This window comes from Labrus bergylta, chromosome 14 (assembly GCF_963930695.1).
Source record: "Labrus bergylta chromosome 14, fLabBer1.1, whole genome shotgun sequence".
Classification (NCBI taxonomy): Eukaryota; Metazoa; Chordata; class Actinopteri; order Labriformes; family Labridae; genus Labrus; species Labrus bergylta.
This window is the reverse complement of record NC_089208.1, coordinates 17,099,904-17,113,463: the sequence shown is the minus strand read 5'-3', so window position 1 is coordinate 17,113,463 and position 13,560 is coordinate 17,099,904. Positions and strand designations below refer to the sequence as shown.

General features: G+C 39.9%; 1 protein-coding gene across 1 annotated transcript in view; it reads left to right on the top strand.

Moving 5' to 3' along the window:
- LOC109991731 (replication protein A 70 kDa DNA-binding subunit) overlaps positions 1-13,560 on the top strand; it is a 41,665-nt gene that overhangs the window by 11,319 nt on the left and 16,786 nt on the right. Inside the window, exons 7-13 of the mRNA XM_020644087.3 lie at positions 1-298; positions 2,760-2,862; positions 2,960-3,028; positions 5,957-6,149; positions 10,320-10,456; positions 11,043-11,191; positions 13,079-13,208. The exon at positions 1-298 is cut by the window's left edge and continues 111 nt beyond it. Of these exons, the coding sequence (XP_020499743.1) occupies positions 1-298; positions 2,760-2,862; positions 2,960-3,028; positions 5,957-6,149; positions 10,320-10,456; positions 11,043-11,191; positions 13,079-13,208 (1,079 nt within the window). The remainder of the gene's footprint in view (positions 299-2,759; positions 2,863-2,959; positions 3,029-5,956; positions 6,150-10,319; positions 10,457-11,042; positions 11,192-13,078; positions 13,209-13,560) is intronic.

Genomic DNA, 13,560 nt, shown 5'->3' with positions numbered 1-13,560 from the left:
AGTTTTCCCCCATGAATGCTTCACCAATGAAGACTTCACCTATGAAGTTTTCCCCCATGAAGGCTTCACCAATGAAGACTTCACCTATGAAGTTTTCCCCCATGAAGGCTTCATCAGTGAAGGTTTCTACAATGGAGGCTTCCCCTATGAAAGCTTCCCCTATGAAGGCTTCACCTATGAAGGCTTCACCCTTTAAAGCTTCCCCAATGAAATTTTCCCCCATGAAGGCTGCCAGCACTTCTCCAGGTTCTTCGACAAAAGTGATTTCTATCGCTCAACTGAACCCGTACCAAAGCAAGTAAGTAAAATGTGTGTGTCAAAGTCTGTGTGTGCCTGCTTAAACATACAGTACATGTATGGTACAGTGTTCATTTCATTCACGAAAGAAATGGTGACAAATGTTCATCCATGACTGTCTCTTCATGATGAATACAAGACGTTGGCCAGCTAAAAATAGATCTCTCTTAATAAAAACATTTACATTTAGAGAGACAGAGAAAACACAAACTGATGCGATAACAAGCATTAAGGAGTCAACGATAGCTGGGAGTAACCAAGAAATTAATCTGAACAGTCGGTAGCAGCAGAAATCCCCCCCCCCCCCCGCACACTGTTGTGCAACTCAATAACTGACTAAATCTAGAATAGCTGCCATAAACACTGATATAGGATCTGTAAGGAAATCTAAACACATCTTGGATTTTGTATTGAATAGCTAAAACGCACAGAACCTGACTTACATGCATTTCATCCCAAGTTTCAAGCACCTCAGTACAGTACTGTGCACGTTTACTGATGATTTTACTCCCTCTCTGCTTATTCATCAGCTAAACTATCTATTTTTGAGCTGTTGCTGCTTCCCTGTTTGCTGCCATTTTTGAGTGGCTCTTTAGGGCATGTTTGGAAATCTGTGGGTGTGTGTTTGTATGCATGTGTGAACTTTTTTTTTTCCCGGTATCAATGCATGTGGCTGTGTGTATTTCCTATGGTGCGTGTTAGTCAGCCCATCTGCATGGAAATGGAATGACCGATCCTGCCTGGGAAATGGGACACTTTAATGGCAGGTACTGCTGGGTCTTTATGACTGCTGAGGTTTTGATTCTGATTTGGCCTGGTGGGGATTTGGCCTACCAAGTTTTTTTCCCCTCCCTCCCTTCCCTTTCACAATTTCTTCCCCTGCCTCGGGGTTCAATTTTACTGCTTTTTTCCCCCCTTTTCGCTTCTTATTATTCCATTTGGTTTAAGTCTCTGTCTCTGACCTTTAAAGTGGTCTAGAAATAGACAGGAGCACTACTAAGATGTAGTGTTCCAGATTTGAGTTAAGGCACCCCGTCAATACTCTCTCTGTGTTTGGGCTTTGATAACGTAGCCCTGTTTGAAATTGCAAGCTGTAAAGATAACTGTGCCTCTAGGTGTTGTAATAAACTGATGACTGTTCCAACTTTGAAGTTGGGGAGTACCTACAGTGAGTAAAAAGAGATGACTTCAGCAGCTGCTCTTCTCTGTATGTTTGTGCCAAATGAAAAGTGGAGTTGTGTGCCTGTGTGTGTGACATAGTGTGACATACAGTAGGTTGTATAGGGATGATATGTGTGCATGTGCACTCGGTCTTTTATTGCTGTTTGCATGACTCTCATCCCATTCTCCCTTTGTTAAGTCATAGCATCTAGAGCAGACTATAATTGGCTTTTGGCTGCCATAAACCTCGGTGTAGCAGTCTTATCCATACTGAGCAGGGAATGGGGTTCACTCTGGGCCAGCAGCTGCTCTCATGATAGGGGATTTAATTGCAGGCAAAGTTATAGTATGAATATCCTCCGCTGCACAATTATCAACGCAGTCAAAAGCTCACTGCTGCATAAACTGCCGAGCTCGGCTGGCTGGTGTTAAAAACAGAAACAAGAAGCACATTTTGAATGCATCCAGGAATTGGCAGATGCAACACCTAGTTCACTCTTTGAAAAGAAAGTTGCCGGATGTTTTATTTTGCGTTTTGCTTTCATGGAACTTTAAAAAGACTAAAAAGACACTCATCCAATCTCCTTGGGAATTGTTCCGTTGCACAGTTGAGTTTCTCATTCGTGACTGATGTGAGCTAAGTTGGGATGCGCATTAACATAAGACGAAGCTTTTTGAAGTGTCTCTGCAGCTTTCCTGGTGCTGACCTCTAGAATGCAATTACTTAAGTGAAGTTGAACAGAACTGTGTTGGTCAAGCGTGTTTTTTGTAATTCTCTTTTGAACTACTAATTAAAAGAAGCTTCACTGTCCATACACATGATAGTCATTTGCAGATGTTTTGGAGAAATGGACCATGATTGAAGGTATATTATTGACTTCGTTCAGGCAAAACATTTACAAAACATACATTTTGTTCAGTGATTGTTTTGGAATTGTTTTGATTTTCAGTTTTCAGACATTTACTATCATTTTTCCCTTCCCCAATTCGGATTCTGATACTTGAGTGTTGGCTAATACAGAGTATCTGTCCCATGCAAGTACGGTTTAAATAACGTGCATGATATAGTCATGCAATAATTTACCCACCCGCTTGTTGGTTATTGTATGGGGTTGATACCTTGCCTGTACTGCATTTTAGACTGAAACTGGTGCAGGTATTGGCAACAGAACAACTATGTCCAAGTACTTGGTTTAGATTCCCTTCAAAACCTCTTTTTTTCATGTTGGGTTATATTGTCATTGTGTCAACTTGACATATGCTGATTCATTAATGCAAATATCTACTGTGTTTATCTGTAGGTGGACCATCAGAGCCCGAGTCACAAACAAATCCAGCATCCGCAACTGGAGTAACTCTAAAGGAGAGGGCAAGCTCTTTTCCTTTGATATAGTGGACGAGAGTGTGAGTAGAGGAGTGCAGAGGCTTGAATATCCGTCAGTACAGTACGTCACACATGGCCACTTTTTATCCCAGGACTAATTGTTGTTTTGGTCAACAGGGGGAAATCAAGATCACAGCCTTCAACAAGGAAGTTGACAAGTTCTACTCTCTCGTGGAGCAAGGCAAGGTTAGCATATCCTACTCACCCATTTCAATCCTTACATGAAGGCTCCTGAAACCATCACTAAAACATGTTATCGTTTTTGTATTTTGTACAATAGCTGTGCTGCAGGGACATGTTTTTTCTCACATTCTTTAAAAGGAAGCTCCGAAACATGGTTGTCATTTTTAAAGTTGGCTTATGTCTTATTTTGACAATAGTAAAACAATATCTAAAGGCTATAAGACATAAGACTTACTCTCAGGTATACTTTTTTTAAAGCTCATGGCGCTTCAAATAATTGTATCATTGTTAAAGTAGTGCCTAATAAACCCCCCTACAAAATCTTCTCCTGCCTGCAGGACTTTAGGCCAATGAATGAGCTGGAGGCAAGTATTAGAGGATTTGCAGAAGGGATTTATTAAGTCATACTTTTCTGAAATGTTTATGTTTGAGACATATTTTGCATGGGGGGGGGGATACATGAGACAGAGGGTGTGCTCGCTGCTGAGAACAGTTTAAGAAAACTTGTCTAATGGTTTATTTACATTTTATTAGAAATGGCTGTAAGAACTACAAGCTGTGCTCAGATGTGTTTGTAAAGCTTCTTTTCTGGCTTAGTAATTGATACATTCAAACTTTATACTGGAAGTAAAGCAATCATCATTTTAGTAACAACAGTGTATGAAATGGCGACAATAGTCTTCTGTGCTAGAATGTTTTTCAAAGTTTGGCCAAAGCAAGAGAAACGCTTCAGATGTCTGATAATAATCCTACATGAAAAAAAAAATGACTTAATTAGAAAAACTCTGTGTTATTGCATTGGCAATGTTTCTACAAGGATTCATCGTGTCAGCTGCAAAAAGGACTGTCCAGAGTTTGGAATATATCCACTCTGTTTGAGCAACTCTGACTGCTGAAACTAAGCTTTGGCTGAAAGTCCACTCACAGTTCTGTTCAGAATTAGGACATATGAAGAAAGACCATCCATCCAATCCAGCCATTATCTATACCTAGCTGTTATTGGGCAAGAGGCGGGGTACATCCTGTACTGGTCGCCGGTCAATCAAAGGGCTGCCATACTGTATTTCAGCACTGTGATAAAAAAGTCTTCTCATATAATTGAGATATTGTCAAAATGATCCCTTATCCCTTACTGTTTGCATTTTAGGCAGTAAGCCTGAGAGCATAACTAGCCCAGTTGTCTCACACCTTTGGGCGTTGGGCTGTCTCTCAGTTAAAAGACTGCTGTTTTTTTTAACTGGAAGGAGCGAAAGCCTGCATGCTTCATGAAGGAGTCATGGCTGGTAGAGTCCATTTAACTGTTTAAAATGGAGAGAGCAGCCAATTTTTAAGCTTAGCTTGTATTTGTAGATTTTTATGTTTCTCAAAAAAATGTAATAAAAAAAAAAAAAAAAAGAGATATCAAAATTAGACCAAGTTAAACCCTTTTTACAGAAGCTGTAATAATAGCTTAATAAAATGTGTGCTCTGGTTTACATAATCTGGTTCTAAAGATCAAAGAAAACAGATTTCACATCCTCATGATCGTTATAGTTGTCTTAGTTGATGAATTGATGAATCATTTTGATATCAAAATATCAGTTCAAATATTCACAAATCAATTTTATTTGTAGAGTAAGACTCATTCATAATTCAGTCAAAAGCCATTACACATGACTCTTTTTGGAAGAGCCTTTGCCCCCGGTTCAAGACCTCGTGTAAGCAAGCATCTGCTTTTCTGCCCTTTTTGTGCGATGTGTGATGCCTAGCAGCTCCAGCTCCTTCTTTCATAACTGACACAGACGGTGACCTCTGCCCTTTGCTGCAAGGCTGCAAATGAGGAGGTTTTAAATGGAAGGACTTAAGCATATTCCTTGGGATCCTTTAAATATTCATAAATATTAAGGTATGATTCATATTTTAAATAATCATCATTCATGCAGGACACAGATTAAGTACAAGCCTCTAATGAAATGTACGAGTTATTCAATTATCTGATGGTTTATCTGATAAAACCTCATTTAAGTAAAATTAAAAAGAGCATCTACATTTTACTGTCAACGCAAGCGAAAAATGTAGTCTTAACTTTTTCAAGCTTTAACAGAGGTCCTCAATATTCATGCAGAGACCATGCTCTTGTCTACCCCCCAAAACATGCCCTCTGCATGTTTCTGTTTACCTTTTCAACTGCAGAAAGGTAGAACACATGTTCAAGCTCTCACTCTGCTCAGTCTGTTCCACTGAGCCATAATAAGTCAATTAACCCCAGTCATCATCTGCTAGTCACTCCGGCTCAGGTATCAGCCACTTGCAGTGACTCCTCACACAGCCCTGGATCCAATTTGTGCCCCCTGCCCTCTGAAGATAAATAAAGGAATGAATCTGTCTTCCTGTCGTGATCTGAGTATTGACAGACCATTGAGTAGGTGTGACTGACTCTGAGTGCTCTGAATGCTCATCACATTAGTTTCATGCTACTATCTCTGTGTGGAATAAATCAAAGAGAGAGAGAGGAGGAGAGGAGAGGAAAGAAAGACAGCTATAAAGACAAGAGGAAGAGAGAGAGAGAGAGAAAGTTGGAAAGTGTAAATGAAGAAGTGTGCCTTGCATATCAAGTTTAAATTGGTCAGGTTAGTCGAGTCCATCTCAGCTTCGTTTTATTATCTGGTCAACAAGAGAAGTAATTGTGCTGCTGTAACACCACATCCTCGTTGGACCTGAAAGTTCACACTGTTTTGATGCAGTCAGATGAAGCTAAGCTAGCTGTCAGCTAACCTCATTTTCTTTTTTAAATTAAGCGGTGAAAAAATACATTTTCAGATTTATTAATATATTTTTATCACTATTAAAAAATGTAATTGAACATGGCATATTGTTCTATAGTTGTTTTGTAACCAGTCTCATTAGGTCGAATTTTACAATGCAGACACATTGCCCACTCTTTCTCTGTAGGTGTACTACATCACCAAGGCGACGCTGAAGGTGGCCAACAAACAGTACAGCAAACTGAACAACGACTACGAGATGACCCTCCACTCCAACTCGTCCATCGTGCCATGTGATGATAGTCAGGGCATCCCTGCGGTGCACTGTGACTTTGTGCCCATCGCAGAGCTGGAGAACAGAGACAATAACGACATTGTTGGTAAGAGATTGAGTTCCTTGGTGGTCATTTATTTTTGCACTTTTAGATTTAACTATTTGCAGAACAACTAACAGTGGGTCATCATATACTGTATGGATGGGGGAGCAAGGGCAAAAGGGAAAAGCAGAAGACATAGATACCGGAATGTTTAACTCTGAGTCAGAATAAATATCACAAGCTCTAATCAAGCTAAAAAAACATTGATCAACTGAGGTTGATAAGCATGTATCAAACCCATTAGAAAACTATTGTGAGGATAGGATGTACACTGAAATCACTGAAACAATGAAGAAACCAAAAACAACACAGGAACCGAGGAATTTCTTTGCCACTCATTCTAATTTATTTCCACTCTTTACCCTTAAACCCTCTTTTTGTATGAGTAGGATTACTTATTTTTCTTGATGACTGTTACCGGCTTGTTTCAGCCTGATGAAGTTCACCTGTTCATAATAAGAAGGGAGACAGACATGGCTTTGATAAATGTATGTTCATCACACTCTTGCACAAGACTCATGCTGCTGCTTGTAATGTTGGATACAGAAGAATTTCACACTGTGGAGCCTAAAGTCCTACTTTCAAAACTGACAGAAGTGGTTTTTGAGGACTTGAAACTGTTACATAAAAATCATATAAAATATTAAAATTGCAGTTGTCAAAGTCTACTGAGTAATCCTGTGCTTTCACACAAACACAGAGTGAATCAGTAGAACACGTTAATTTTGTATGACACTCATACTGGACATGAGAATGTTTTAGCCCATGTTTGTGAGCCAAAACGTAACATACTCAGTGTTTCCCACAGAACGACGAGATACCTGGGTGGTGGAATACGGTCAGAGGGGGGTCGACACACTCTTTTTCTTACTCTTATCTTAGGTTCATTTTAATATAAGGTTTGGATTTATATCAAATGTGTTTTGCCCTCTAAATTAATTTTGTTTTAGCAACAGACAACTTTAATCCGCTCAATTTATCCACGCATGCGCACAGACACAACGACTACGCCTCGCGTTTAAAAAAAGTTCCACTCGATATTCCGTTATTTATAGGAGTCCAGCACAGCATCAGCAGCAAGCAGCTGTACATTAACATTTTTCATGAGAAGCTTCAGAGAGAGAGAACGAGTGGGGGGAGAGATAGTGTGCAGGCGCTTTCGTCTTTGTGTGGGAAACACTGATCTTTAAATGACTTGTTCATCACCAAACTCTCCATTAGCTAACCAACAAGTGGGCTGGCATGTTCAGGATAGTGTAAGAGATGCTGACAGTAAAAGAATATTTGAGTTATCAGCTTCATTATCTCTAAAAGCTCATTCAATTATATGTTCCAGATTAAGATAGGGAAGAAACAGCACTTATAGACGTATTCACATGTATGTCAGTCATGTTTGAGGTGTCCTTGAAGGAAATATTATGACAGGGTCAGAGTGAAGGTTAATACAAGCACACAGTGACGTGTAAAGATAAAACAAAGGATAATGCTCATTCTACTGTTTTATTAAAAGTTAGTTGCCGTGCCTGCCCTCTGTGCCAGACAGCTAGTCTTATCTCTGCGTAAGGTAAATTGGGATGGTCCAAGTGTAGATTGGGGTTAAAATTACTGATTCAACATCATGCTTTTCGTCCAACTGCTCGATATTATTTGTGGGATAACAGTGTTGTTTCAGTAGTTGAGCCATGGTAAACGAAAACGGCTTTAATTGCCAATGCAAAAGTATAAATTTCTTTATTTCTCACTCTTCCTTTGTATTAAGTTGTCCAAATAGTCCAAGTAGTCCAAATTCAAGAAGGCATACAAACTTCAACTTACGATATTTAAAATGTACACAGATTTAAATCGGTGAGTATCTGATAACAGAATCAGCAATCATTTAAAAATAAGTCTTATCAGACTTCCTGATGAGATGACAGTTTTTGATTCTTTGAGGTCTCATGTCAGTCTTTATAAAAGAAGGGGATGTTAATTGTAGATTGCAGTAGAGCTACAGCTGAAAATGAAAGAGCAATTTCACACTGAATCTTTCTTAGAATAAAAAAATAATGCACTGACCTTATGAAATCTGTTGCCTTTCTCACTTATATCCAGTTGCACGGTGTCTGTATATCCACTTATACTTCAGATGTGATTTTGAATTGGTCTGTAATGCGAGCTTGCATTGCTTTGGGTTGGCAGAGTAGAAGCACAAGCAGCGCTCTCACTTCATTTAAGTGTCGGACACACAGTGTTAGAGAACAAATGACTGCTCATAAATAAGTGTAAACATCATACTACAACCTGCAGAGTGGAACATTCATGTAGGGTTACGTTCAGAGCTCTGTAGTAATAATGCATGATAAAGCTAGTATCATGTATGAACACACCACACAGATTACCTGCAGGAGTGTGTTTGTGTCTGTGGCAGAGGGCAGTGTTACATGATGTGTGTGTCATCTGTTGTCTCTCCGCTCTCTCCCTCTGCGCTGCTTCTCTCTCTGCCCCTTTGTTAAATAGGGGATTATAACATGGTAATGAGAACTGTCAGCCTGTTCCAGTGGTGATAATGGAGTTCAGAGGTGGATGACATCGTCTCAATCATAATGGAATTAAGGAGGGCTGAGAGAGAGAGAGAGAGAGAGCACAGACAGAGAGAGAGGCGCAAGAGAGGGGGGGGGGGGGGAGCTAAGGAAAAAAGGTTAGCAGAGGTAGCAGACAGTTCAGAAACTGACTGTTTGACAAAATCTTCATTGCAATTCTGACCAATAATTTTATGCGTTGGTCCAATATTAGGACAGAATATTAGCACTACTTCTAACATCATAAAATGAAGGACAGAAAGTCGAACAACAGAACTGAGATGATGTCATGTTTTTGACTAAAAAGTTTTAGAAGGATTTCGGTCCCACAGGACTGTTGAACAGACCCCTTTTGTCTTTGATGTGAGTCAATATAAACACAATGGTTACTGTGAACATGACTGAACCTGAGCATGGTGCCACAGATTTACATAGATGGCTCATGAAGACCAAACAGAGCAATTATTTTTGCTAAAGTGATAAAAGTAAAGAAAATCAAAGTGTAATGTTTAAATGCGGAGGGTCATCATTTCTTCTCGTGTTTATTGGATTGTGACCCAGCAGGTCCAGCAGTGAAGGCTCAAATATTTCCCTTTCTGGAGGTTAACATTCGTCTTCTGGCAGGTGCCGGCAGTTTGGACCACATACATTTTTTTGTAAAAAAGGAAGTAATGGTCTAAATTCCAGCATAAGCCGTTGGAAACAGGAAAATAGTCTTAGGCAAAAATTTACAGTCGAACAATATTTTCACCATAGAGTCTCTTACAGACACAATAAGGTGCAGCAGACATCCGCTACCTTTTCATGCTAGCACAGCAGCAGGCTAACAAAGACAAGACAGCAGCTTGCAACCTTGAAAACATGATTGTAAACAATTCACCATTTACTGTATATCAAACGTGCTCCTTGTATGATAAAGGGGCTGTATTAAACACAGTGGTATGTTTGCACTAAATGTGTTTGGGTGGTAACATTGAAAGAAAACAGTTTATTTATTTTCAAGAAAAATCTTTTTTTATTCTTTCATAAGTAGAAGAATGAGTCATTGAAATTAAACTGAACAAACACTTACACTTATCACCGGGACGTATTTATACTGCCTTTTTGTTTTATTCGTTTCATTATCAGTGTCCTTGTGACAATCCAGTTTGTTGTACGATAAGCACTCCTAAAATAAATTTTCCTTCTTCTGCCTTTGATTTGAATGTTCGTCAGCGTATGCCAGGCTCTTCACCTTTACTGGGCAGCACTCCTGAATGAAGTTTTCAGGCCCTGAGCATGGCAGAAAACTTGAATGAGGAGGGACTGTGTTTGTTGTGATTTGGAGGATGGGCCTTATTGTTATCCACCGTGTGACTGAATGTCTGTCTGTTATGACTCAGTATAATTAGAGTGATGTCATGCCTCTGCTGGGTTGCATGTTTTAACAGTTTAAAACGTGATACTACCTCCTATTATGTAGAGGATGCATTTTATACTTCACATCATATCAAGACGTTTGAAACTTTCTCATCATATGCTTTTTTTTTTTTTTTTACCTCTAAGTTTGCTACCTCTGTCGTGCTCATAAGCTATCTATAGATCAGGGATTTAAAATGACTCTCTCTGCCTGCAGATGTGATTGGAGTGTGTAAGAGTGCAGAGGACGTGTCCCGGATCACCACTAAGAGCAGCAGAGAAGTCTCCAAGAGGGCCCTCAGCTTAATAGACACAACTGGCAAAGTGGTGACGGCCACATTGTGGGGAGAGGAGGTAATAACTATAATCTCTCTCACTCTATTTTTTTTCTCTCTCTATCCAGGAATGGATTCGGGGATTTTAACAAAAAACTCATGCAGAGCAGGCTATAATTAATCGTGTGTTCATGAAGATGCCCAGCCGTGCATGTGCCCATGTGTCTCTGTGTGCTGCTGCATAGAGCTGTTTTTAGGGGGGTGGGGGATTTCAGGGCTGTAACATTTGGATGGGTCGAGTCATTCCAGTGACCTTCAGGAGTGTTTTGGACCGGAGTCCTTGATTTGAGACGGCCGGCTAAATAACTCTCGAATGTGCATGAAATGGCACTATTCTTCTCTAAGCTCATTCAATCTGTAAGAGCTAATCCCTCCTTTTTGCCAAAATCCAAAAATGACTTTCAAATTAACTCGTAGGTTGTCCAATTATAAAAGAAAACCATACCCTGTATCACTTTCTGCTCTATCCAAGCTGCAGAAACAGACTGAACATATCTGGAACAGTAATACCACTGCGTTTGTAGTCTCTTTTTTCTTCATTTTCTTGTCTCTGTTGCTGTCTTCAACATCGTTTTTTTTTTTTTTTTTTTTCTCTCTCCCTTCAGGCTGAGAAGTTTGACGGCTCAGGGCAGCCAGTGGTTGCAATCAAAGCAGCTCGCGTGTCTGATTTTGGAGGGAGATCTCTCTCCGCTTTGTTCAGTTCAACAGTCTTGGTAAACCCGGACATACCCGAGGCCTTTAGACTGAGGGGCTGGTGAGTCAGTGTTCTGCATGCGCACACTCATTTTTTTACAGAGTTAAGTGTGCACATCGATATTTAATGTCTTCAATGTCTTCACACTACACATGTGGAATGAATCGTCTTACTGCTGAACTGTCCATATACATTAACAGACATACAACAAAATCTAAACACATGATATGGTAATGCATGCATATACACACCAAAGGCACATGGTGCAAAGTGCTGATGATCACGTGTCAGGAGACTGGTTACATGTGCTTCCTCGGTCCCAGTGGGAGAAGGTGTAGACAAGACCAGCTTGAGGGAGAAAAAAAAACGGAAAGCAGAACATGGATAAATCTGGATTCCTTCTCTGAACTTCCTCTTTATATGAGCTGAAAACGAGGGGACACTGAGCTGCATCAAACTGGATTCTTATTAGCAGCTCCTGTGGAGGGATTTTAAGTTATGACTCATTCACTCATTAAGGCTGTTCCCCAAGTAGTTTCACCGCTAAAATATAAATGCAGTTTTTCTGTGTGTGTGTGTGTGTGTGTGTGTGTGTGTGTGTGTACATAACAAAGCCTGAGTGTGCATATGATTGCCTGTGTGTTCAATTGAAAGCTATTCTTGGGCTGAAAGTTGCAGGGCTCTCACAGCTTGTGTTTTGAAGTACCTGTGGGCATTATTGAGTTATATCTTTCAAACTTTAATGTTTGGTTCATGAATTTGTCTTACTCTTCAATGAGCTGTAGTTTTTTTGTTTGCCCCATTTGTGTGTGTTGCATTAGTATGAGCAGTTACTTGTGTTTGTGTGTTAAAAGGGAGCGAGAGAGAGAGAGGAGGACGCGGCTCCATTGCTCCAGCTTTAATCTTGGTCTTATTAGTCTCTGGTCAATACACCGTCTCATCCTGACAGTCAAAGAGCCAAATAACTAAAAAAAAAAAAAAAAAAACATTGTCTCTGATCTGAGCTGCTGTTTGGTCCTCTCTCTGGTGTACATGCTGACAAGAGCGAGAAAATCACATTAAATGTTATTCAGAAAGCAGACACACTGTTTTGACTCCTTAAAGTTTCGGTCAGCATTCTACATAGACAAAGAGCGCCTCTTTGACTCGAGCTCCTGTGGCGACGTGCTGCGTTGTGGGATTGTTTGGACCAGGCTTGCTCGCATAATTGAAGGAAACCGATGAATTTGGATGATGCCTTGATTAGATTCCTCGGCTCGGCTTGAATACAGAGCAGGAGTCACAGCAATGTGTTAAAACTTTTAAAGAGAATATTAAAAAGGTAGATAAATGAAAAGATTGAGTGGGTAGAAAAGAACAAAGACGTTTTGTTTTTCTTTCCCCCCCCGTGAATAAAACGTGTGTGTGGACAGAAATGTAAAAAATAGATCTTAAAGCTGATTGATATGCGAAGGTATTTGTTTGATAGACAGCCATATGTTGGTGAGAAAAGTTAGCAGTATACAGACAGATGCAGTGGATTTAAATCAGTTAAGGGATTAAGGGAGTAATTTAGTCATGGCTGAAGAAGGTTTCTTTAGATAATAGCAGCCGGTACAGTGTTCAGAAGGCACAGAATCTTCTTCATTGCAGATAAAAAGTGAATAGAAAATACTTTCCTAGTCCTTTCCTTGTAAACACACACATGCTTCGAGATAGGTACATCCCTGAAAATGTCAACAGATGAATTGTATTAATGTTGTATCTTGTGTAGTTTCATCATTAGACACGGATCATTAGCCGCGCTCTTAGGCACGCTCTGTTTGTCTTTTTATTTAACTCAACACACCCTCCTTTCAGTCTTCTCTTTAAATGATGCAAGGCATTTTTCACATGTATGTGCTCTTGTTGTGGTGTTCAGCATTTTTCCACATCCTTTGATCCAACATATGTGCTGTGTTTCTATAGGTTTGACCAAGTAGGCTGTAAGCTCAACAGCCAATCCCTGACAGAGATGAGGTCATCGGGCAGCGGAGCAAAAACAAACTGGAAATCACTGAGCGATGTTAAAGAGGAACACATGGGACATGGAGAGAAGGTGCAGTACATACAGTATACTCTGTTTACACATGCATAAGGCCTCACACAGCCATGCAGAAAACATCTATCTCTTAGAGAGTATTATCAGCACTGACACTTAAATGACGGAGACAGAATTGACAATGAAAACCAGAAGCAGAACATTTTAACATTGAGAAGAATAAACCTAAATGACTTCCCTGGTAAAGGGCTTTTACACTTAAGTGAGAACATTTTAAAGTTTTTTAGTCTAGTATTAAAAGTTGGTGTTGTCTTTTGATATTCTGCTCCTCTTTTGAAATCAGAAACTATGTTCTCAAGGATAACCGGCCTCACAGGGAAGTTGGGCTGCTACTAATGAGTTCTCCCTT